A 27,292-nucleotide genomic window follows, 5' to 3' on the forward strand; every position below is an offset into this window, starting at 1 on the left:
ATCCAGATGACTTTGGTTGTAGAGAAGCGACTTGTTAATTCCATGGGGGGCTTAAAGAGAAGAGGAAGAGGAAAGAATATAAAGATTTAAAAAATACTGTTTCTTTATTTATTGGACTTTGTGCTGATTGTGTATTAGGTGCTTTAAATGTATTACTCATTGCCTCCTACCAACGACTGAAGTTTTACAATGAAGGAAACCGAGGTTTAGAGAACATCAATAATTAGTGGACCATAGCACTTCAAATTCCCTTTCTTCTCTAGCCTTAGGACTCATGTTTTGTGAACTTCTGTTTTCATTTTTGAAAGATGTTGGATCACTGTATCTCGTGGCTACCACCGTATTGTGTTAGTGCTGAGAGTGGCATTGATGAAAACTGACTCTCAGCAGTTTTTGTTTTTGCAGGATTATTATCTTTGTTAAAATAGACCTTTCATCTAAATCTAATAATCTTTAAGTGATCTCAGATGAAACTTTGAAATCCCTTCTTGGATTTTGAGTCCAGTGCCTCTGACCTTTCTTATTTCTTTTGATTTTCCTCATGTCTCTCGTTATAGAATATAGCTTTGAGATTTGTAGGATCCCTTTTTTACTCTTGTTTTTATTAATTGAAATTATTCTTACCTTCACAAGCCCAGTTAAATTGTTACCCTCTTTATATAGACACTGTTTTCTAGTTCTGATCTTGAGTTGTTTATACCTCTGCCGTAGTACTTACCCATTTCTGTCCTACTTACACTCATCCAATTCATTTGTGTGAGCTGCTTACTGTCTTTGACTGCCCTGAAACACTTAAATAGCAGGTCTTCAACAGATATTTGTTTTTGATAGTACTCGAGTGCAAGTACTGTGATTTATTCATTTTTGTAATCACGAACCTAGCATGTTGTCTGACACAATAGCTATTTGATTAAATATCTTCTGTCCTAGTCTTTTAAAAATAGTTTTAGTATTTTGAAGAGTTTAACCAGAGGTACAAGATTAGATTTTCATTTTTAAATAAAAACTGTTTGGGTTGCAATTGTAGTGATCAGGAGTGGATGTGGGGAGACTACTAATGTTTTAATGTAGTCCAGGCAGTGAGTATTGGTAGCTCGGACTAGGTAGGCACTAGAGAAATGGGAAGACGTGAATGATATTTGGGTGGCCAGGTTGGTAGGACTTGGTGATGGAATGGGATTTGGGGCAGTGTGGTTTTGGGTGTGGTAATCGTACCAAATTAATTGCGCATTAATTGCTTGCTAGGGGCAGGACAGATTTGGCTATTTATTTTAGCATCTTAAATTGGCAATATCTTTGGGATAATTTAAATAGAATGTCAAGGAGACAGCTGATCGTCTGGGTTTGGAGATCTTTGCAAGAGCCTTTGGGATAGAGGTATGAATTTGGGTGCTAGGGATATGGATGATATTACCTAGAAGTAAAATAAAAGAGAGCCTAGAACTGGGCCATGAAGAACTAAATTTAAAGAGATGAGAAGAAAGAGTCAACAAAGGAGATATAAGTTGGTTGAATTGGAAAGGAAGGGGGCAAAGCCAGAATAGTGTAATGGTATAGAAGTCCAAGGAAGGGTATTTTCGGGAAGGGGGAGGCATGATTAACAGTATTGGATATTGCTGAGAGGTAAGGAGTGAGGACTGAAAAACGAGGACTGAAAAACTCCTGGATTTGGTGATATGAGGTAATGTTAGTCTTAGCAAAACTTTAGGTGGAGTAATAGGAATAGAAACTAGATTGCGTTGGGTTAAGCAGTGGAGGGTAAGGAATTCGAAGTGCTGACTGTTCTTAAAGTTTGGCAGTTGCAAGTAGAGCAGGAAAGACGGATGCCTTTTGTTTTTGTCTTTTTTAAACTTTTTAAACTTTTCATTCTCTTGACAGTGTCTTTTGCAGAGCTGAAGTGTTTAATTTTAAGAAAGTCTACTTACCATTTTTTTCTTTCATGGATCATGCTTTTGGTGTTGTATGTGTATATATAAACTCATTGTCATACCTAAGTTCAGCTTAATTTTTATTGTTTTCACCTAGAAGTTTTACAGTTTTTCATTTTACACTTATGTCCATAAGCCACTTTGAGTTAATTTTTGTGAAAGGCGGTAAGTAAGGTATATGTTTACTTTACTTTTTTTTTCATATGGATGTCCAATTGTTTCAGCACCATTTGTTAAGGAGACTTTTTCTCCATTGAATTGCTTTTGCTCTTTTGTCAGAGGTCAATTTACTGTTTGTGTGGGTCTGTTTCTGTGCTCTCTGTTCCAGTTCAGTTGACCTATGTATCTGTTCTTTGCCTCATATTATACTGTCTTGATTACTGTAGCTTTGTAGTAAGTCTTTAAGTTGGCTAGCGTCAAGTCCTCCGAACTTGTGTTGATAATTCTGAATCTTTTGCCTTTCCATATAAACTTTAGGATCCTTATGCCCCTATCTACAGAATAGCTTGTTGGGATTTTGATTGGGAATATGTTGAATCTGTGGATCAAATTGGAAAGAATTGACATTTCAACAATAATGAGTCTCCCAGGAGCGGCCGGATGGCTCAGTTGGTTGGAGCGCGAGCTCTTAACAACCAGTTGCTGGTTTGATTCCCACATGGGCCAGTGAGCTGCGCCCTCCACAACTAGATTGAAGACAACAAGCTGCCAGAGGGGCGGCCAGATGGCTCAGTTGGTTAGAGCATGGGCTCTCAACAACAAGGTTGCTGGTTCAATTCCCACATGGGATGGTGGGCTGCGTCCTCTGCAGCTAAGACTGAAAACAGTGACTGGACTTGGAGCTGAGCTGCACCCTCCACAACTAGATTAAGGGACAACGACTTGGAGCTGATGGGCCCTGGAGAAGCACACTGTTGTTCCCCAATATTCCCCAATAAAAATTAAAAAACCAAAAAGTAAAAACAAAACAATGAGTCTTCCAAACCATGAACATAGAATAGCCCCCCATTATTTATGTCACCTTGAAGGTTAAGAACAGGGAGAATTGATATGTGGTGATAAAGGTCACAATAATGGTTACTTTTGTGGGGGCAGGTAATGACTAGAAGGTAGCATGAAGGCTTTGGATTTGGGGAATGTTTTGTATCTGTGTGCTCATTACATGGATATGTTCATTTAAAAAAGTCCATTAAGTTGCACACTAATGATGTGTACACTTCTCTATGGTAATATTTCAATCAAATGGTCCTTAAAAAAGAATAAAACTTAGAGGGTAGAATCTATTTTGATTTGAAGAGCAGAGAATTCAGTACCCAAGTTTGTTTTATAGTGAGTGCTCTAACACCCACTTATTACTACTTTAGAAAATTTGTGGATATAGATTTTTTGGGCAGGTGAAGGGAAGTGGGTAAAGAATTTAAATTAAAAATAAGAGCAGACACATGAAAAGTTGATCTTTAGTGTGTTTCTTGGGACCGTTTTTATGTTGAATATATATGTTGGTCACAGATAATAGAATATTTAGTATTAACTTAAAATTAAGGACTACAGTAGACTGAGTCTTGGGAAAAAAACTATATTATCAATTCTTTTTGAAACATAGCGTTCTCTCAAAGAAGGTTGGTATAAGCCTTATTACTTGGTATTTGAATCTAGATTAAATAAAACAGAAGAAGGTGTCCTATTGGACCATCCTGCATTGCAAGGGAATAGACAGGATTACCTGTAAGTCTTCTTTTTTAAACTTAAGTTTCTGTGATGGGAAAATATTATAGCCTCTCTAGTCGGAAAAAACATTCTTGTTTTGTTAGCAAAACATTGACTGTCTTTAGAGTTGCTTTTTTGTCTAAAGTCATAATTAGTTCAGAATATTGTTTTGTGCAAGAGAGAAAGTTGGAATTCATGAGTTATCTAATACTGTGGCTTGTACCTGTAAAGAATCAGTGTAAGTTAACTGATTCATATAGATCATTTTTGAGGTAGTAGCTGCTTGTATTTCTTACAGTTCCATGGTGGTGACAGGAAATAAACAGATGCAGGAGTGCTGGCAATTAGAATGCCCCATTTTACATGACTGTAGAGCAAAAACTTGCCTAGAAGCAGTTTCATTTAACGGGCTGTGCTTGTGTCAGCTTGTGGTTTCAACAGAAAAGTGCCTGTAGCAACAGTAAACTTGTTAACAGCAAATGACTTCAGTTTGCATTTGTCACATCAGGAAGGACAACACAGTTTCAGTTTATTCATTCATTTTGTGTCAGTTAAGGGATTGGTTAATGATGGTTGTTTCTCACAAGGGGTAAAATTGAAAGTCATAAAAGGCAAGTCTTACTTATGTTGAATGCTTAATGACTTTATACATGCCATGTCAAAACCCTCAGGAGGGCTTCCTGTACGGTTAGTCTTAGCTAAGACTCCATTAGTCATGGTTCTTTCTCACAATTCTAAGTCTATAGGAAGTTGTTAAACATCTAAGAATATATTGCAAGAAGGAAGACTTTCTTCTTGTGTGTTTTATGGATATCTTTTTTTTTTCCTCCAAGAATTATTTCTTACCTACCAGTTTATACACCAAAGAACTGGTTTGCTGCTGCTGCATTTTTTTTTCTTTTTTCTTTTGTAAAGTCTCTTCTCTGTTCACTCTATGCTTTCTCCCTGGATGAACTGATATGTTCAGCTACCACCTCTACTTAATGATGATGTCCAAATCTGTGTTTCTCTTCTTTGAGACCTGTGTTCCTGTGAGAATTATCTAGTTCATACCAAAGTTGATTATTTCTCTTTTTACTCTTCCTGTAGTCCACATCTTAATTGGGGTTACCGTCTATCCAGTTGCATATGCCAGTAACCACCCAAGGAGTGGAGTGGTCTACATATAATTTGTGTGGGTGGAGTTGGTTGATAATGTTCAAATCTTTTATATTCTTGCTGATTTTCAGTCTAATTTTATCCATTTAGAATAAGGAATTGAAATCGATTAGTGTTGAATTATCTCTGTCCTTTCCATTCTGTTAGTTTTTGCTTCACGTATTCTGAGCCTAAGTGCATATATTTTATATGTAGATGTATGTGTGTAATTTTTATGTTTTCCTGTTATGTTAACCTTTGTATCATTATGAAGTGTCCCTCTTTGTGTCTAGTAAAATTGTCTGATTGCTAGAGACATTTCAGCTCTCCTATAGTTGCTCTTTGCATAATATATCTTTTTCCTTTCTTTTATTTCAACTTGTATTTCTTCGTTGAATCTAAGGTACATCTGTTTAAAGTGCCTACCAGTGTATCTTTTTTTTTTTTTTTTTAAGATTTTATTGGGGAAGGGGAACAGGACTTTATTGGTGAACAGTGTGTACTTCCAGGACTTTTTTCCAAGTCAAGTTGTTGTCCTTTCAATCTTCGTTGTGGAGGGTGCTGTTCAGCTTCAAGTTGTTGTCCTTTCAGTCGTAGTTGTGGAGGGCGCAGCTCAGCTCCAGGTCCAGTTGCCGTTGCTAGTTGCAGTGGGCACAGCCCACCATCCCTTGCGGGAGTCGAACCGGCAACCTTGTGGTTGAGAGGATGCGCTCCACCAACTGAGCCACCCGGGAGCTCAAGGTGCCGTGTTCAATCTTAGTTGCAGGGGGCGCTGCCTACCATCCCTTACGGGGCTCGAGGAATTGAACTGGCAGCCTTGTGGTTGAGAGCCCACTGGCCCATGTGGGAATTGAACCGGCAGCCTTCAGAGTTAGGAGTGTGGAGCTCCAACTGCCTGAGCCACCGGGCTGGCCCCAGGTGTATCTTTTTTATCCAACCTGACAATCTCTGCCTTTTGGTTGGAGTATTTAGGCCATTGATGTTTAATGTAATTATTACTATGGTTGGATTTACATTCACCATTTTGTTATTTATTTTCTAATGTTTCTTTTTTGTTACTTCTCTGTATCTCCTTTACTGCCTTGGGGATGGGTTAAACTATATGTTTTGTTATTTTCTTAGTGGTTGCTCTAGGGATTACATCTGTATCTTTACCACAGTCTTCTTAAATTAATACTTCCAATAAAATATAGAAACATTGCTCCAGGATTGGAGAGCTTGCTCTCCTCCCTCACTTTTATGCTATTGTTTTAATATGTGTAGCATCTATTTATATTATAAACCTAGCAATACAATTTTATAATTACCGTGTTTCCCCGAAAGTAAGACCTAGCCAGACAGTCATCTCTAATGCATCTTTTGGAGTAAAAATTAATATAAGACCCTTACTATAAGACCAGGTTTTCTATGATATATATGATATGATACCAGGTCTTATGTTAATTTTTGCTCCAAAAGACACATTAGAGCTGATTGTCCTGCTAGGTCTTATTTTCGGGGAGACACGGTAGATGGTCCTTCTGATAATGCCCATTCATTCTGTGAACTTTCCCATAATGATTTTGTTACCCACCCTTTCTCAGCCAACTTACTTCCATAGTCATATTCTAACCAAATGCTTCTCAAACTATCTGTTGTGAAGTACCCGTATATTTTTATTTTCAGTGGAAGATTTTTCTGGGTAAAATACAGTCAAAATCAATTACTTGGAAATTGAAACGCGGTTTGGTTGTCACAACAATATCAAATTGCTGTAAGTTTCTAATCAATTACTCTTAATTTCTATACATCTCTCATTGCAGACAGTCATTCAGGGAACAACACTTTGAGTGGCACTATTTTAGATCCTGTCAGTTACCAATAACTGCAACGCTCCCCTCATCTCAGTTTCATTTCTGGTGCCCTTGGATTACCACCTTCTATCTTTCCAGCTCACTCTATGAATATAGTACCGACTGCACTGGGTTGTCCATTCCATCGGTCCTACCACATTTCACTGCTTTGTACCTTCTTGATGTGACATGAAAATCATTTCCTCACACACAGTCTTGCTTCTTTCTTGCTTTGTTCTCCTTGCTTGGCAAAACTACAGTTCTGGTTAAATCCAATTTCTACCTCCTTTGCCCTTGGACTTACTATGCAGTTGAACTTGAAAGGAGAAAAACGTAACCATGGGTACCAGTCTCACTTTAATTTTAAGTTCATGTCTATAACCCTTTAAGTGGGTCCTTATTATTGTCTGGAAGTCATATATTGTACTTCTAGTTTGTTCCCCTTCGCACTACTGTTTCACACCTGATCAGCCACACCACCGTCTCATTCATCCTCATTCTTAACTGGTAATGACCTTGCTTTCTACTTCCTCGAGAAGAAACTTGCAGTCAGAAGAAAACTTCCACAGATTCCCATTATGCTTGTCATTGGGCGATGCAAGAGTAGAATGACACCTTTTGTTTCGATAATAATTTTTGCCTTAAGGTACGTTTTGGCCATTAATCATTGTGTTAAATCCGCTGGGGGGGATTTATATAATTTTATTTTCCTTTAAAGCTTTATATGTCCTTATGTATGGGGGATTGGCATTAAACAACAGTTACTTAGCTACAATTACACAAAGTGTTGTGGAGGAAAATAGATGGTAAAATGTTTATAACAGGGATCTTACTCGTCTTCACAGTTCCAGAGGCTCCCCCAAGGAAGTAATATTTATTCTGATATCAGCAAGAGTACCAGCAAGAGGGCAGGCACAAAATGAGGGTGAAAGGTCAAAGATCTGAAAAAAACGGTTTATGTGACATTCTTTATAGCTGGAGAGAGCTAGGGTGTGAGTGGCCCTTGATGAAGCTGGAGCTGTGGACAGATTTTGGGCAGGGAAGAGCAAGCACAGCCCCTCCCGCTCCTCTTCAGTTTGTGTCGGTGATCCTTCTGGAGTTTGGAAATGGAATATTGTGAATTGTTCTTTTTGACTCTGTTTTATTCTCTGTCACAAATGTTATAACCCTTTTCCATTTTTCACAAACCCCAAACCGTCCTTCCTTTTCACCTTGTATTAAGCTTTGCTGACCAAGAAGGAGGTCTGATATGAAATAAACTCCCTTCTGATTTTCACAGTAGCCTCATTCAGCCTTATGCTTTTTACTTCCCTGCCTCCTCAGAGGGGGCAGCATACTGCTTCCTTTCCATGGTTTAACTCTTCTACCTGTCCTCATCTTCTGTCTTAGAGTACAGGACTAATAGAACAAATGTTGCACTTTCATTGTCCAGAATTAACAGCTGGTTTTAAAACTTATTGCAAATAAATCCTTTTAAAGGGGAGAGAAAAACATCAGATAAAATTCAAGTTGCCTTTAACTATCCTCTTGGTCACCGCCCTCCCCCCCCCCATAGGACATTTAAAAAATATTTTCTATATATCTGGAATCTAAAAAAAAATCTTTCTCATATAAACATGTCATTTGCCTTGTAAAAATATTGTTCTACCTGCTGTATGGAGAATTGGTGGGTTGGTAGGAGCAAGACTAAATACGGAGAGACAGGAGATGATTGTCAATCATTCCATTGAAAAATAAATGGTAGAGATTGTGTTTAGAGTGGTTGACAATAGAGATGAAGAATAGTGGGCAGGCTAGAAATCTAAGGAGGTAGGATTGATAGGAATTAGTGAATTGGCGGGATGCAGTGAATACTGGATAAGGCATTATCAGAGATAGCCCTCAAGTTTTTGACATGAGCAGCTGAGATCATAGTGACGCTATTTCTGAGCCTGGGGAAAGCAGGAGAAGGAGCAGAGGGGGATAGTTCAGAGATGACTATGGGACACTAAGAGCTCGCGGTGCCCTTGTGAAATCTAAATGGAGATGACTAGTCCAGAGAAAGTCTGAGATGAGTAACAAAATTACTCATAGAGGGATGGTATTGGAATCTCTGGGTGTAGAAGAGGTCACTTTGGTGGGTGAGTGAAGGACCCAGCCCTCAGACTCACTGCTGAGGTTTGGTAGAAGAAGTTATTAAACCTGCAAAGTAGCCTGAGAAGGAGCAGCAAGAAAAGGAAATCTGGGAGCCAAAGAAACAGTAGTTTAAGGAGGAGAGAGAGTGGAGAATGCTGCTTAGACATTAAGTGAGATGAGAGCCAGCTTGTGTCTGTTGGATTTAGAGATATGGGGGTCTTTACTGACCCCGGTAAGGACTGTTCTACTGGTTTAATAGAAGCAGATACCGTGTTTCCCCGAAAATAAGACCGGGTCTCATATTTATTTTTGCTCCAAAAGACGCATTGGGGCTTATGTTCAGGGGATGTCATCCTGAAAAAAATCATGCTAGGGCTTATTTTCCGGTTAGGTCTTATTTTTGGGGAAACACTGTATCAGATGGGACTGGGTTGGAGAGGGAATGTGAGTGGTAAGGAAATAGAGGCAGGCTGTTTAGACAACTCTTAATAAAGTCAGCTTTGAAAGAAGTGAGTGTGGTACCTGGAGGGGGAGCTGAGAGGGGGAGAGGGGAGGCAGAAGGAGAATTTAAAAAAATGAATAAATGGACGAATGAATGAATGGACGGTCCAGTTGAGTGTGAGATGTTGAGGAGTGCCAAGGAATAGTCAGTAACGTGGGGTTCCAGGGAGCTGAGACGGGGATGAGCTGTCGTAGCCACACAGAAGAGGATTGATTGCCTGCAGATTAGAGGGAAGAAGAGCATGGAGGAAATGCTGTTCTAATAGGATAAATGCTATATTTTGTATGTTTAGTATTTCACTGTACATTCTCTGTGAACAGTAAACCAGAGGGTTGAGAGCCTTTTATCCCATTTATAAGATCGAACTCCCATTTGATAATTTTGTCATTTTCTATTGCTATCTACTTTGGACTACCTCTACCAGAAAAGTCCACATCCCCCCTCCGCAAACCAATATATGCAGTAAATAATCTGGTTGTTTGGGAAGATTAATCTGTACATATGACATCTTTTCCCCCTGTGTTGTGGGGACTTCATTTTTATTCCACTTCAGGGTTTTGTCAGAGCTTCTATTTTCACTTCCTGTGGCTTATTTTCCCTTGTGTTTTATGAATTAGAACAAAATTCCACTATAGGGGGAAATTCTAGTAATATTCACTTGACCATATTTGACCTGAATAGTGGTTGGTGTCATGAGCAGAAGAAACACAACTCCTTTTTCTTCATAAGACTTTTCAGTAGACTTCTACGTGAGAGTGGATTTTTAAATATATAATACTTGTATGTAATACAAAATTTAAGAGGTACAAAACCAGGTACAGTAAAAAGTCTTGATTCCTATTCCCTCATTCACTCTATTTCATTGCCAAGGTAGCTGGTGTTAACATTTTCTTAAGTATCTTCCTGGAGAGTCTGTGCACCTACAGACAAACTCATTTATAAATATAATTTTGTTCTTTTTTGACACAAATGGTATAAAGTACCTTTTTTGTTCATGTAACATATATTGAAAATTGCTCCATATTAGTATATAAAGAACTTTTCATTCTTTATGGCCATTCTTGTGTGGACATACACATGATAAGCTATTTATTTGTGTCCCATTTATGGTTGATGCCAGTATTTGTGGTTGATTTGGGCATATGTATGTGGGTTTGACTGCAATACTGGTTGCTTTTTGAGGCAGCAGAAGTCATAAATCTTGATAAACACTTAAGTTTAAGGAACTTGAAATGAAAGGTAATCGTTTGATTGATGTGTCATATTGAAAGACTGATATTGTCATGTTTTCTTAGAAGGAAAAACAAGTCAAGATTCATTTGTGCTACCCACACTATTTACAGAAGAAGCAAGAGTTTTATGGTTATTTTAATAAATTTACTTTTCAACCCAGTGTTATATTATGTAGTTTGAAAGGTCCAGTTCTTCTGCTTTCAGAAGTTAATTTGAGACTTGTGATGCTTGTGCTTTATGGCTGGCATTCATTTCACTTGAGTATTATTTCTCAGGTATTTCAGCTTTAAGAAAAAGCTTTATTCCAGAATATAAACTTCATTTGCTACAGAAGAATCAACTCTCATTTTTATTCAGTTAGAAAATCTTCGTTTATTCTTCATACCTGGGGGTATTTCCTATCTGCAAATATTTTATTTCCTGTTTGTTTTGCCAGCATTTTTCATTTATGACACCAGCAGTTTGATGGTTTCACTTTTACTCCCTCTGTTGGCTTTCAGAGGTGTTTCATTCCTTTTGTAATGGTGTTAGGAATAACATTTATGCTTATTTTCATTTAACTCAAAAATTAGTAACGATGCAAATATGCTTCTGAAATAGGCTATATAAATGGGATTGTTTAAAATTAATAACTGTTTCTAGTGGTTATGAATGTTCTGGTTTTCATGAATGTGATAAGGAAACTTCATCCAAATGTCTGTTTTATCAGCGGCTGAGAACAGGGCCATGAAAAACAAAAAACAGGTATGTAGAAAATTCATATTTATGCTAAACAAAAAGGTAGGCTTGGCATGATAGATCAGTCAAAGGAGTTTTGAAAAATTTTTATTGGGGAATATTGGGAAACAACAGTGTGCTTCTCCAGGGCTCATCAGCTCCAAGTCATTGTCCTTCACTCTAGTTGTGGAGGGCGCAGCTCAGCTCCAAGTCCAGTTGCCATTTTCAATCTTTAGTTGCAGGGGGCACAGCCCACCATCCCAGGTGGGAATCGAACTGGCAACCTTGTTGTTGAGAACTCGCAGCTCTCACCAACTGAGCTGTCCAGCCGCCCCCAGAAGCTCAGTGGCATTTTGTTGTCTTCAATCTAGTTGTGGATAGCACAGCTCACTGACCCATGTGGGAATCGAACCGGCAACCCTATTGTACAGAGCTTGCGCTCTAACCAGCTGAGCCATCCGGCCGCCCCAATCAAAGGATTTTTCAGATATTTTCTAGTTGCTGCCTACCTCATAGTGAACTATCAGGTAGCTCGGAGTGAAGTGATGATGTCTTATTGTACCTGACCAGCATACTGCTTAGCCTAATGTTTGTGTCGCTGTGTGACCTGTGGGCCATCATGAGAAGTGCCTTCTTTAACTTCCCATGTACATAGTGAGGTAATAATTGGCCTGCACATTCTTAACATCCTCTTAAAAAATACCAGTTAATGAAGCTTGCACTGTATAGGTCACAGCTCTTGTGGTTAAAGATTATGTCCTGTTTCTCCATGATTTAGTGGGATTATAGCACACACAGTGGGGTAGGGCTCTTAGGTCCTAAAGTTAACATCAAGGTGGAAAATGTGTGTAGGGGGTTTGCTCTGAAACCCCTCAAGTCATTCGTAGAATAGAGTGTCCTAGGTTTTCTAAGTTCACAAAATAGTTGCTCTGTATTTAGTGGCTGCTGTTTATGAAATAAAACATATGGTTAAACACTAGATTCACATTCGGCATGATGAGAGGTACGTGGGAACTAGGAAGGCCTGAGGGAATAACACATTCAGGCCTTTGGTCGTAGTGCCCTCTAGAGCAGCTCTTACTGAGAGGAAGAGCAGGCGGGTTTGATGCATGTAATTGCTTTGGTTGCTCATTTGCCAAATACACCTCCCGTAGTTGAAGTTTTGTGTTTTTTTAAAAAACATAAAGGTACATTTGATGCTACTCCACTGTAACTCTCCCCCACGCCCCCTTTCTTTGATGATTTGAGTGTAAAATTAATCATTCCAGTTGTTTTCTAGAGCATTTTAAGAGCCTTCTTTGTCATTTAAAGTCAAAACGTACATATTAACTATGTCAGAATTTTGAGGATCCATTTCTTAAACACATTAAATTAAGTTTTAAAGTTGAAAACCTTTGTTTGGTTGCTTGCTGGCCTGGCAGGTTCAGGAATAGAGGATTAGTATTGTGCCATTTTTGGTAGCTGTGTATGCTAGTATTTTGATAGTGCTAAATCTTTTGAATTTGACTGTCAATGAATATATGAAGATACATATATTTTGAAGGTCTGTATGTTAATAACTTTTGCCACCCACTTAGAAAGGTAGGCATATTGTGTTTATGAAAGAATTTGCCATTTCTGTTAATTGATTTTGTGTGTTTTTGTACAGGTTGCTTTCCTGTGACATCTTTGACATAGTTTCCTAGACTGCTCCATGATTTAACTTGGAAGTCTGAAATGAAGATGGAGGAGGCAGTTGGAAAAGTCGAAGAACTCATTGAGTCGGAAGTTCCACCGAAAACATCCGAACAAGAGACAGCTAAGGAGGAAGACGGATCTGTAGAACTGGAATCTCAAGTTCAGAAAGATGGTGTAGTAGATTCTCCAGTTCTTTCTTCAATGCCCTGCTTATTGATGGAACTGAGAAGGGACTCTTCTGAGTCTCAGTTAGCGTCCACCGAGAGTGACAAGCCGACAACTGGCCGCGTTTATGAGAGTGACTCCTCTAATCACTGCATGCTTTCCCCTTCCTCTAGTGGTCACCTGGCTGATTCCGATACATTGTCTTCTGCAGAGGAGAACGAACCCTCCCAGGCAGAAACTGCGGTAGAAGGAGACCCTTCTGGAGTGTCCGGTGCCACAGTTGGGCGCAAGTCTCGGCGGTCCCGCTCTGAAAGTGAAACATCCACTATGGCTGCCAAGAAAAACCGGCAATCCAGTGATAAACAGAACGGGCGAGTTGCCAAGGTTAAAGGTCACCGGAGCCAAAAGCACAAGGAGAGAATCAGGCTACTGAGGCAGAAACGGGAGGCTGCTGCGCGTAAGAAATACAACCTGTTGCAGGACAGTAGTACCAGTGACAGTGACCTGACTTGTGACTCAAGCACGAGCTCGTCAGATGACGATGAAGAGGTTTCAGGGAGCAGCAAGACAATCACTGCAGAGATACCAGGTAGAGGATGTTTTTTAAACTGACTCTTGAGCACCTGACGGCATTTCTCAGCTGTCAGGCTCAGTTAGATGAGTGACACTTGAAAAAATCCAGGCGACCTGCAGCTCTGTAAATTTGAAGTCTGCAGTGTATTAAAAAGACGTGGCCAATTTAAAAAACCTGTTCTGAGGTTTCCGGTGCACTTAGCACGTCAGCAAAAAGAATATTTACATGGTTAATGATAGGGACAAGATTATTTTTAAGTAATGGAATTTTCCACACCCCTTTCTCTGTAACACATGACGAACTCCCATCATTGCCTTTTTAGCACTGCTTAGAGTCAGGACTCACTGTCCAGCATTATTACTAAGTACACTATCCTCAGGAATCGGCACCTTGCTTTATTACATAGCGCTGCACTTGAGCTTCTGGTGTCTGAAACAACATGTTCTATCTTTTGTTCAAGTTTTCTAATAACTGTTCCTTCTCTAACAATAGTTTTCTGTGTTTTTCCTCAATTCAGTGCATGATAAGCTAGTTATCCTTGGTGCACATTTTTCTATTTAAGTGGTCACTCTCATTGAAAATAATGTTCTTGCAAAATTTCCCCCGTATTCCCAAAGCTTTAGAAAGTTTGATAGAAATCTGCTTGTTCCAGCATTATTGGTATAGGGTTTAATTTATTAAATGTTTGACACTATCTTTTTCTCCGTGTTATCACATCTGGTATTGTGCATGATAAAGGAAGTCTTTGGATTTCATAGTGGAAGAAAGATGAGATCTGAACAGTTCCTAATTGGTGAATTCTCATTATTGAAGAGACTCTTAGGGTTAGGAACATTATGTAAACTAGATGGCACTTCATTAGGTCACGACAGCATTGTTTATTGCTACATTAAAGAGGGAAGTTTTCAGAGTTTTATGGGTGACTATGTTTTTTCCTCCTAGTTTTCTGAAAGGTTTTTGTTTTTACATATGCAGACAGCATATTGCTGACATACAAAGAATATTTCAAGAAAAAGAATATTGGTTAATTAAACCTCTAGTTAATCAAAACTGATATAAACTCAAAACAAGAATGATGGGTTTTAAAGCACTTTATAAGTCTTCAACTTCTAATAGTAAAAGTCTCATCATATAGTATATTAAATATAAGTTTTTAACAGTCAGAAGAAAGGCTTACTGTTTTAATATCTACTGAATTCTTTTGGTAGTTCCTTAAAATTAATGGGGAGGGGATTTAATTGAAGCTCATCAGTTAAGTGCATGAGGGAAACAGACTTTGGGGTTGTTCTAAGGCAGCTTCTACATATATTTCAGTTTTACATTTAATATTTTTAAGAAAACGTATTAATACTTGTTTATTCTTATGTTCTGTTCTAATCTTAATCATGATGGATCTCTTGATACAGTGCTTAATTGCACTCACTAAACAGATCTTTGTGTAACCACCCCAATACTTTGCCTTTTTATGGGAAGGAAGAAGGTAGGTGAACAAAATTCTCTTTGAAGATAGACCCCATTGTAGAGGTGGCATGAGAAATGTGTTCACGGGCGCTCTTCATTTGGCTTACATAGGTTAGATGTGCTTTGTTTATATTTTCCAAACCTGTTTGCTAATTGACTACCTTGACCAGTGTTTAAAACTTTTAAACCATCAGTGGTCTGTTTCTTGTCTATTTGGAACTGAATACTTACCAAAACACCAAAGTAAATTATTAATTAGTATCTGTAAATTTTAGTTTCTAAAATTTATTTTGTTCACATGATTTAGTAAGTTTGTGGCTTTTGAAAATATGTCAAGTTTTTTAAGGTCATCACGGAGAATAAAGTGGTAGGTAAGGGTGCAAGGTCGCTGTATGTGACTGCCTTGGTTGTGCCCTGTACAGTTTTAGGAGGTGCTGTTCACATGAGACAGGTATGAATGGTCTTTCCTGCAGTTATGCAAAGCAGCAAAGATGGAACAGCCTACATTTAAATATCAGGAAGTTCATTTCAACTGTCCATGTTGTTACCCCGGAAAAATTGTGACCTTGTGCATTTTAATACAGCCGTTATTTGTACCTCAGTTTCCGGAGTCACATTATCACTATGGAGAAGGGGGATACACTCAACCTTCTATAGCAAGGGCAGTTGTGGAAAGTTGTGGAAATTGTACAGATAGGATAAATTATGAACTGACTTGAGTGCAACAACATGGACACTCAGGCGAACCTTAGACTGGACGTGCCTAACAGAATCTCGGGGATGTTGAAATCTGAGTCCAGCTGTTTACACAGAATGAAACCAAGAGGATTCTGCTATATTGAGATTCTCACTCTATTCTTTCATCAATGTCATCTAATTTAATAATTCAGAAAATGCTTCGTTTATCAGCTTTTGTTTGGCAGCAGCTTCAACATAGAAGGAATCATGCTAAGTGTTCTCTTATGCCAAATAATTTAACAATTAATGCTTTTTCTTTTAAGAGGGAAAATAATGATGCAGACTTACATAGTGCATGATAATGCTTAATAATTGAGTTTGATATCTGGGCAACAGATTTTTATGAAGACTTTTTTTTTAGTTAACAGTTAACTGGAAAGCAGCTTAGTATGCATACTAGATCGTTCTGTCCTTGAAGTTTTTGAAAATGTATTACTGTTTTAAGAATCTGTTTGGAGGCATACCAAGATAATTCTGGCAGTTCGTTCATTCTGGGGACTTGGAGATGAGCAAAAATGGAATATGTTATAGTGACTATTAATGTGAAAATACTGTGTGATGGTCTTGAGCATTCAAGGCTCTTATCAGATGTCTCATTTATCTTATAGATGATCTTGCTGTACTGTTAATCACGCTTTGCAGTTTTATGATGGGAGCATTATTTCTCTTGAAGGGGGCGTGTCTCTGTAAAAATCACTTTGAGACTAGATCTGTAAAGTCTGCTCTTTCAGGGAATTTTGATTTTAGTGAATATGAATAATGGACATCAGATTTCATTCAGCTCTAGAAATTCTCTGAACAGACTAACTTACGTGCATCAGTTTACATGGGCAGCAGGGAAAAGTTTTTTCAGTAAGTGTTGTTTTTCATAAAGATTTAGCCTGGAGTAAACCTTAGGGTAGCTGAATCTTGTTTTGGCTAAAATGACCTGCTTTAATGTGGTTTAATAGTCACCATATAAATAAATGCCTGTTTAGACAGGTTCCAAAAATAGTAACCACCTTGGTAGGTAAGGGTCAGTTGTCTTGGCTGATTTGTATTTAGAAAATCTCATTGGTCTATTTTGGAGAATGTCAGGGAGGCTGTTGAGGACAGCAGTGTGAGATCACCTGAATTCCCCAACTGTGTGGCCGGAACCGCTCAGCCCCACTCACGCCGCATGTCACCACCCGTTATTCCTCATAACACGTTTATGCACTGAAATGCATTGTGACATTGCTTCACAGTTTTTCTGTGGTAGAGACTTATGCTTGTGATCAATTTACTCTTGCTTGAAAATTTAAAAAACAGAAGTTTTTAAGTAATAAATCCTTTGTAGAAATTTCTGAAAATAGAGAAATGTGAAGTAGATTAAAATCACCCATAATCCTGTTTTATGTTACCATTTGAATATGCTGCCTTCCATAGTATATAACAAAATGTATCATACTATGTATACGTATTTCTGTTTTTCTTTTCCTCTTAACATTGCATTTTGAGCATTCAACCAAAATAATATTCTCCGTAAAATTTATTATTTTTAAAAAAGTAATTTAGCTAACTGTAAGATAACTTCCCTAACGTTGGTCCTTTGGGGCTGTTTCTAGTTTTTGCTATTATGGGAAAGGGTGTGAACACTTTCAGCCCTTGACACATACTGCCACATTGCTTTTAAAGAATATATTTAGTTTATTCCACCTAAGAGCTTGAGGGTTTGGTGCACTTTATTCTTGCTGAGTATTTATTTAAAAAAAAAAAAAAAAAGCTGATTCGACGGAAGAATTGTATCTTAGCATTAATTTGTATTTCTTTGATCACTAGTGAAGTTGAAAAATCATGTTTGTCCATTTGTATTCTTTTGGTAAACAATCTTATGTTCTTTGCACGTTTTCCTCCTGCCACATTTGTTTTATGATTTGTGAAGGTTCTTAGCCTATTTATTGGGGATTGAATTACTTGGAAAAAAATTAATATTAACTTAAGCAGTGGGGGACTGATGGTAGAAGACCGCAAACCCACACTGGGAATACTATGACCTTTTTCCTAGACTGAATATGAAGTGGCTAAAAGCCCACATTCCCATTTTAAGCCTTTTATAATCTGGTTGTATTTTAGTAGCTATTTAGGAGACCCACTAAATACATTGGTAACAAAACACTGAGACAGAGTAATCAGGTGAAAACTGCTTATTTTCAGCTTAGTAAATGCAAACAGGCAGGTAAAATCCATGCAGTTTTCAATCTGGCTATATAATAGAATCACTTGGGGAGCAATTAAGATTTATGATGCCCAGGCACCACTCCAGACCAATTACATCAGAATCTCTGGGTCTGACCCAGGCACCAGCATTTCCCCCCCGACCCCCAGCTTTTTGATGATATAAATGACATATAACATTGTGTAAGTATAAGGTGTAAAACGTGATTACTTGGTAGATATTTGTATTGTGAAATGATTACCACAATAATGTTAGTTAACACATTCACCATTTCACATAGTTACAATTTGTGTTTATTAAGAACTTTTAAGGTCTTAGCCACTTTCATATATCCAGTATTGTTAACTATAGTCACCATGCTGTACATTACATCCCCAGGACTTACTCATCTTATAACTGGAAGTTTGTGCCTTTGATCACCTTCCCCCATCCTCTCCCCCCCCCCCCGCCCCCACTAATTTGCTGTTTTTGTGAGTTCGGTTTGATTAGATTCCACATGTAAGTGAAATCTTACAGTCTTTGTCTTTTTCTGTCTGACTTATTTCACTTAGCATACAGGCATCAGCATTTGTAAAGCTCCCCCAGTGGTGGCAGTGCACAGCCAGAGCTGAGAACTGATATTTTAAGTCTCCCATAGCTAAGTATCATCGTGAAACTGGTAGTCTGGTTCAGTTAAGTTGTGTTAGTGCTAGTGGGTACCAAGGTCTGAACAGTGGAGTCTAGTTTTTAAAAATCTTATCAATTATAAAAACCACAGTGTAGCTTTATATTAATTAACAAGCATGAGCACTTTTTTCTTTTATTCCATTTAAGTGATTCTTTTAAAAGCATGGGTTGTTTAAATGTGGTTTTCTCTATGCTACAATGTCTGGATAGTGTTACCTTAAGTTTAGAAGCTTTGATATCTTACTGATGGCTGTCCTTTTGCAATCTTGAATGTTAAAGCAACAAGGTATTATTTTTGGTCTGCTTTTCTTAACTTATTTCCTGAAGTTGAGTGCCTATATTAACTTTGTATATGCAAAAGCATAAGCTTTGCTTTCGATACAATTCTTTTTCTCAAAGTAGGATACATCTTAGTATTAATAAAAGAACATATGTGTGTTTAAGGTGAGAATATGGTCCCTGTTTTCTTTTTAATAGACTTTATTTCTTAGAGCAGTTTTAGGTTCACAGCAAAATTGAGCAGAAGGTATAAAGATTTTCCATATACCTCCTGCCTTCACACATGCGCAGCCTCCCCCACTGTCAGCATCACGCACCAGAGTGGGACATTTGTTACAGTCGATGAACCTGCATTGACACATCATTGTCACCCAGAGTCCATAGTTTACATTAGGGTTCACTCTTAGTGTTGAACGTCCTATGGGTTTTGACAAATGTCCAATTGGTCCCTGTTTTTAAGATCTCAAAATATCTTGCTTATCAGTGTTTATTGCTGGTAGTCATCTTTATGAGGCTGAAACTTATCTCACTGTCCCCAGCATAAGTATTTTTATACCATTTTCTGAATTGAGCTTTTAAATACACAATTTTAATTGTTTGTTGGAAAATAAGGGATGCCAGAATCTGAAACAAATCAAAGTAGCCGTCTGATTTCCTGTGCTATACCCAGCAGTTAAAACAGGGGAAACTGTGTAAAGAAAGTTTGATATTCTTTAAATTCCATTTAATCTTTCCATAAGCTAAATATACCATACTCTGGGGAAAGGTACTTCATTCTTGAGGAAGTTTACATATAAACAAATTTTTTTTAAAACATGAAGAAAGGCTGGAGTAATCGGGAAAAACAGTAAGATGAAGTTAGAGGGAAGGTTGGTAACAAACTTCATGACGTTTTTATTTACTAGATAAAATGGTGCTAAAAATTTGTCCCATGCTTTGAGTTATTGAAATGAGGTGGCATAACTGGTTAAACAGTTCTCATTGTCTAGGAGAAACACTTAATACTGAGACCTGGTAAATTTTTCTTTTACATCTTCATTAAAAACCACTATTAAGATAAAGTGAACCATATTTTCAGAAATATCTGGGGTTAATTACAATTGAGCGTTTCATAGGGCTGTTTTTAATAAGACTTCTTGATATATAGGTAGATGGTATAAGGCCAAGATTGATTCCCTCAATCATTCATTTATTTAGCAAATAGTTGAGCACCTACTATGCAGCATTGGGAATGCAACAGTGAGTGAAAAATCCCTGCCCTCATGGAATTTACTCTTTTTTGAGGAGACTATAAATGAATTATCATATGCTATTGTGTTTCCCCGAAAATAAGACCTAGCTGGACCATCAGCTCTAATATGTCTTTTGGAGCAAAACTTAACATAAGACCTGATCTTATTTTAATATAGTATAAGACCCGGTCTTTTTTTAATACAAGACCCGGACTTATATTAATTTTTGCTCCAAAAGACGCATTAGAGCTGATGGTCCGGCTAGGTCTTATTTTCGGGGAAACGGTGTCAGCTAGGAATATGCACTATGAATAATAATAAAGCAGGGTATAAGAGATGACGACCAGGGGTGAGATAGCAAAGCCATTTTAGATAGTGTAGTCAAGTGGTCTGAGGAGGTAACATTTTTAATAGCTCCCTGAAAAAATGAAGAGGTCAGTATAATTAGTTTTTTTTAGAGACCCAAACTGTATGGGACCCAAACCAAAGGTAATCTGGCCTCGTTCAAGGACAAAACAGGATATGTAGGGGAGCATATTCTAAACTGAAATCCTATGAAACCACTGTTCTAGTGGATAGTAATAGCTGTACATTATGTGCACATTTGGAAAGTGTTGGATCATGTGGAAACAGGTTTTTTTATTGCAGGACAACTCAGACATTGATTTGCTCTCCGGAGGGGTGGGTAGCATATCCCAAACTTGTGTATATCCTTCATGTGGTTTCCATAAGGAATTTTTTAAAACTTGAAATGAGTGTTTGGTAAGACTCAGCTGAGAATTACTGCATACTGATATATTATGGGCCCGCTGCCAAAATGACACTTAGAATTTTAAAGTCAAAGCAATAAAAATATTGGAGGGTACAGTGGTTCTCAACCAAGGCTGTACATTCCAGTCACCTGGGGAGCTTCAAACAAAACCAAACAAACTTACAATGCCTTGGAGCCCACCTAGGTTTTGGTATTTGTTAAACCACTCCTGGTTTTATGTGTTAGCTAAGGTTGAAAACCACTGTCATAGATTAATAGTTTCTTGTATTGTAACAGAATATGTGTTGCCAGGCAGATATATTGAAGCTATGAAAAATGGTGGTTACGTTAGTTGTTTTATTTTTCTTGGAATTACTTTAGTTTGGTTAGTTAATGTAAGTGCTGCTTATCACTGTTCTGTGTATGTGGTTGTTCTTAGTAATGCGTATGCTATTTTCCTGAATAAGCATGTCTTAATAAAAATACAATTTTCTGAATTAATGCTGTTTTATCAAATGGCCTGCCTCAATGTCTTTAAAGCTGGCTTCATTCGTGATGGGGGATCTGAAGGAGCGCCCAGGGAAATTCCAGGATTACTGGACAGGGGTGCTGTGTGTGATAGGAACCGCGTAGGCAGTGTCCTAGAAGAGGCCATGAGCTGTTTTTCCCAGATGCAGAGGCAGACAGAGGAGACGCTCTGCGTGTGGATGGAAAAGTTAACTCACCTTGACACTGGCGAAGAGAACAATCCGCTGCTGGAACCCAGGGAACTTAAAATGCAGCTAGTTGGCCAAAGCATTTCCCGTATCACCCAATCAGGTGCTTACATGCAAATGCCTGATTTCCAAGAACTGCCACAGCAGCCCTTTGATTCTTATGTGACTTGCTGGAGTGTTGACAGTACCTTAGAATTCCTAGACTTGTAACAGTTTTTCAGTTAACTTGGCTGAGAATGGGAATATTTCAGAACAACCTTTGAATATGTCACAAAATTGTGTTAACTATCTGCTTTTTGGATTGTGTAAGAAAGAATTTGTTTTTGCCCATTGTAAGTTTCTTTTGATTTTTAAAAATTATAATAGTAAACAGTTTCTTTTTAAAAAATTAGAAATTCACAGCAAAGCGGAATTTGACAAAATCTTAGAGTTTTGTTACATATGGTTGGAATGTAGAACCATATTTATATGATAACTAGGAATGATCCTTATTTTATGTTTTTTTATGCCAAAAATATAAATAAAGGTATAAAATAGGGAATCTTAGTGAATCCAAATAGGTAAGTAGTTAATTCTTTGAGAATCTTTTAGCATTTATTTTCTACAAACACTGTTGACTTATTTCTCATTCCGGTAGGGGGAATCACATAATTAATCCCACTCTGAAGATCATGAATGAATGTATTGCATGAACATTTTTATATCATTCTTCCATATGTCATTTAATGAACTAGTTTGTTGCTAGTCTTCCATGAATTATAATATTAAGTAGCATTTGTATGCAGGAAGAATGAATTAATTTTTGAGCAAATATATACTCTGTACGTACTATGCAAGATACTGTAGGGAAAGCAGATTAGACTGGAATTTGATATCATGCATGAGAACAATAGTCTTTCATTGTTACATAGATGATCTTGAGCTCTATCTTAAAGTTCAGTGCCTGACAGATATCATCCAGTGAAATTGTCCAGTACCTGATGTAAAGGTACCTGTTGAGGAAACAGATGAAATGGTCACTCTATTAGGGTATGTATTGAATGGATTTTTAAGTGACTAGTGACTTACGTGTATTAGCTAATGTACTACCAATTTAATTTTGTTTTCAATCCCTGGACTGAAAATAAATGGTCTTTGGCATGTTAAAGGGCCCATGGAGTATGTCAAAGGGAAGAAAATGTCACAGGATTGAAAGTCTTGCAACATGATATTTGTATGTGCGGCCCAGGATTGGGAGATACTGGTATTTTATCTTTTCTGCATTGGTAGGAATATTGTGAGAAACAGCTAAATTAGGATGAAATTTTTCAATAGGAATATGTAACTTTGCTAACACTACCTTTTTAAAAAAATTGTGCTTTGTACAAATAAAAATTTATTAGTCTTTCCCTTCAAATTTATAACAATTTCTAAACATGAAAAAAGTTAAATATTTTAATATCTAATGAAGTTGCAACTTAGGGAAAATATCTAATTCTGTGTTTTGTAAGACAAAGGATAGGTGGTATGTTTGGAGTTTCATATATAAACAATCAAGAACTTTATTTTAATAATTTACCAGTAATTTTACTCAGAAAAACTGTCACCACTTTTTTTACTCAGTTCTGTATCCGCATACTTGCAACTTGTAAACTAACTGTAATAGACTGAGCCAATTTTTTTTTCTTTTCTAGTTTTGAACTGAAAAATAACTATGTTATTTGGTGTTTTCTTTTTTATAGAACTTGATGTATGAGCATTGGAAGTTAACTTGGGGGGAAGGCTTGTTAATGTGCTCAGTTCTCATTTAAGAATATATGTATGAATTGATGAAAAAGACCAGAAGTGTCGTCTTTATTGTGTAATGACTGTCAGATTTCCTGAACATAATTTGACAAGTAGGGCTTGTCACCAGTAAGGTTTGAGCACCAATGCAACTTGTGATAAATTTCTTCACATATGCTAAACTCTTACATAATGTTAGTATGACTTTTCACCAAAATATAGGAGTTTATTGTAATTGATGGATTTTTCTCAGAAATAATAGTGCAACACTTGTAAACTACTTCAGCTAATTTTTTAAAAAAATTAAGTTTTGTATCAATGGAAAGAGCATATTGGTTTTGGATGACCGACCAAATTTGAACTAATTCTATAATCTTTACTTGAAGTTGAGATGTTTTCAGGGAAGTTTGTTCTGTCTTCAACTTTTTACTGGGTGCACAGATTTTACTAGACATAGAATGTTAGACATAAGAAAATATTAATTTCAGCATGTTAACATGATACTTTTCTATGCATGTATTGAAGCAGTTTTGCTTCAAGCACTTTGTTTCTTGATTTAATATTTGTTATATATATATATATATATATAAGCATGTTCTGAAATGCTTTTTATTTTTAAAATAGAAAATAAGAATTCATCTTTTAAGAATAACATATAGACAAATAATTCCTAGTATTGACTGGATATATTCTGATATTATTAGATAACAGAGTAAGAAGTCTGGAGTTTTTTCTGTTTTGTTTTGTTTCTATGAAAAATTGAATTGGAATGGAATTATCAAAGGCTTTATTTTATTTTATTGAGGTATTATTGACTTACAGCATTATATGTTCAGGTATACAACATAATGATTCAGTATTTGTATGTATTGTGAGTTGACTACAATAAGTCTAGTTTACATCTGTCACAATACCTAGTTACAGAATTTTTTTTTGTGATGAGAACTTTTCAGATTTACTCTTAGCAACATTCAAGTGTACAGTATGGTATTAGTAACTATAATCACCATGCATCCTTAAATCCCCATGGCTTAATTTATTTTATAACTGGAAGTTTGTATCTTTTGACTCCCTTCACGCATAAACCCTCAGCTCCTCGCACCCTGCCCTCTACCTCTGGCAACCACCAATCTATGAATTTGGTTTTTGTTTTTTTAGATTTCATATCATCTGTAAGTGAGATGATATGGCACTTGTCTTTGTTTTAGCATAATACCCTCAAGGTTCGTCCATGTTGTCACAAGAATTCATTTTTTATGGCTGCCATAAAAATGAATGGAGAGATATATATATTCGAATAGCACGAATATATATGAATAGCACGAATATATATGTAAAACTACATTTTCTTTATCCATTAATCCATTTGGACACTTATTTCCATGCTTTGGCTGTTGTGAATAATGCTGCAGTGAACATGGGGATGGATATCTTTTCAATTTAGTGTTTTCATTTTCTTTGGATAAATACCCAGAAGTTGAATTGCTGGATCACATAGCAGTTCTATTTTTAATTTTTTGAGGAACCACCATACTGTTTTCCATAGTGGCTGTACCGATTTACACAAGGGTTCAAACATAAGTTTTAATAATTGATATTCAAGGTAATAACATTTTGAATATTTAGAAGGTATTAAACACTAATAATTTTGGGAAGCCTTTCTACATAATTTTGGATAAAGATTAGAGGGGTTTTGGTAAAAAGGGAACACCAGAATATATTGATTTAATTCATAGAATATATGCCAAAATGCTAAAATTTATTTTAAAGTAAAATTTAATATTTTGGGGTTTGGAGAGTTTTGTAGCAGAAACATACAATTTTATCCTGATTTTCAGTTTCTCACAGGGCCTTGAAAATATGTTGCTGTCTTAAGGATTGTTTTGAAAAACAATGTTTTTATGAGTTGTGCTTTAAATGATTACACCTTTTCAGGTTGCACAATTTTAAAATTCCTCTTTCAAAAAGTTTGTTTTTGTATTATGGACATGTAAAGAAGCATCAAGTATTGGCAGTAGTTTTAATACTTCTTTTTTTTTTTTAACTGCTGTTGTGGATTATTGAATGCTTTTACTGAGGCAAAGTCTGTATTCCTAAGATTATAAGTAGTACTTACAAGTACTAATACTAAGAAGTGGGAATTACTTTTTGTATTGTATGGTGACATTTTCATGTAGGTATTGTTTTAGAAGTGTCTAGTGGTCTTTCCTCAATTTACCTTGAATTCCCTTAATTTTTCTTGAGTTTTAAAAGGATGAGGAGTGTATTCTGTTTAGACTCTTGTAGTCTATAAAGGGCTAATGCTGGAAAGAAACTTCTTTCAACCTATAGCATTAATGAAGACATGGTTGAAATGCTGTTTATTTAAGAATACAATTCTATATCTGGATTATTGCATTTCTCTAATATATGCACCTAGAATTTAGCTGCTGGTATTTAAAAGAAGGCGTCATCACCTCACTAAAGGTAAATGTGTTTTCTAATGATCTGTCTGTAGACTGCTTTCTGCCTAGTTTGTGTTAATTCAGTGTTCTAGGACATTAGATACCTAATCATTTTAAGCGAATTTAACCGGCAGATTCGACTGATCTCACTATTTGAGCTGCTTATTAGGTAATAGTAATTCATAATTACATTGATGCATATTTGTGTGCATTATTAAAATTAAGTGGAATAAAAGCCCAAATAAAATTTTAATTTAGAACACAACACAGTGAAATTAAAATCTTAAGATGAAAAAAAAAAGATTTAATATTTTGCATGAAGTGTTTTTTTTCCCCACTTAGAAGTAGAATAAAGGATTCTGTCATTTTGGATCTTCAAGAGAAAGAAAAGCCCATGTTTTTGGTTACCAATGCAGAGAAATGAGCCTAGTTTCAAGGGTGTGTGTGTGTGTGTGTGTGTGTGTGTGTGTGTACCCACCTTCAGAATTCTGTAATAATTAATTTTGTATGTTCATTAATGTTATATTTGTCAACTTTCTGGAGACAGATAACTGCAATAGTATACAGGGATTTTACTGGATTCAGGTCATTAATATAATACCCATTCATTGAGTCTTAAATATATGTAAGAAAAAAATGTTGCCAACAGATAAAACTAGTTAGGGTGATTAAATTGGAGGGAAAAAGTCATTTTATTTATTTTTATTGTCGATGAAAGTTTTTCGACCTCTTGTTTGTTTCACTAGCAGACTGAGTAAAAGAATATACAACAATTTATTTTGCTTCATTGCTTTTGTCATTCCCTACTGCTATGCAGATTTAATAGCAAGGATCTCTGAATATATCTTAATTTACATAAGATTTATTACTTAAAATTTGTATGCAAGTCCAAATATTAGAAATGAAATCATTTAAATCTTCTTGGTAATGAAAGAAGTGATATAGTGAGTCCTTTTGTTGAGCAAACAGAGCACCTCAGGTTGATATTACTAATGATTTCCACTTTTAATATCAACTGAATTTGCCTAATGGTACAGTTACATGAAAGTTATAGAAGAGATGGCATACAGGCTTTGTTGCTATCATTTGTTTAGAATAACTAATTATAGGCAAGTTATCTTATAGAAGGTGACCTTTTAAGTAATTGTACCCATTCTGTTTTGTTTGGCTTATACTGTTTTCCCTTTCTCCTGTTTGTAGTATAGTGAGGGCACAATGAAAACAATTTTGTGGAATGCCACATGGCAGAGAACATACAGTATCAAAACAATTTCAGCAAATTTATTAAAGTTTATTTATTATTAAATTGTTATATAAAAATTGTTCTCAAAGAAAAATTCTTCTCAAAATCCTCTCCAGAAATGGCATATATGCCCTCAATCATTGTAGAGATAAGAAATTTGTATTTAAATTTGTCTACAAGAGTTGTTTGAGTATTATGAGTTGCAAACTAGCAT

At 36.6% G+C, this 27,292-nt stretch overlaps 1 protein-coding gene across 4 annotated transcripts in view; it reads left to right on the top strand.

The window, feature by feature from the left end:
• ARK2N (arkadia (RNF111) N-terminal like PKA signaling regulator 2N) overlaps positions 1 to 27,292 on the top strand; it is a 67,729-nt gene that overhangs the window by 10,863 nt on the left and 29,574 nt on the right. For all 4 annotated transcript variants that reach the window (XM_033087154.1, XM_033087156.1, XM_033087153.1 and 1 more), the window contains exon 2: positions 12,820 to 13,602. In XM_033087154.1, coding sequence (XP_032943045.1) covers positions 12,888 to 13,602 — 715 coding nt within the window. In that variant the 5' untranslated portion in view covers positions 12,820 to 12,887. The remainder of the gene's footprint in view (positions 1 to 12,819; positions 13,603 to 27,292) is intronic.

Source organism: Rhinolophus ferrumequinum, chromosome 19, assembly GCF_004115265.2.
Source record: "Rhinolophus ferrumequinum isolate MPI-CBG mRhiFer1 chromosome 19, mRhiFer1_v1.p, whole genome shotgun sequence".
Taxonomy (NCBI): Eukaryota; Metazoa; Chordata; class Mammalia; order Chiroptera; family Rhinolophidae; genus Rhinolophus; species Rhinolophus ferrumequinum.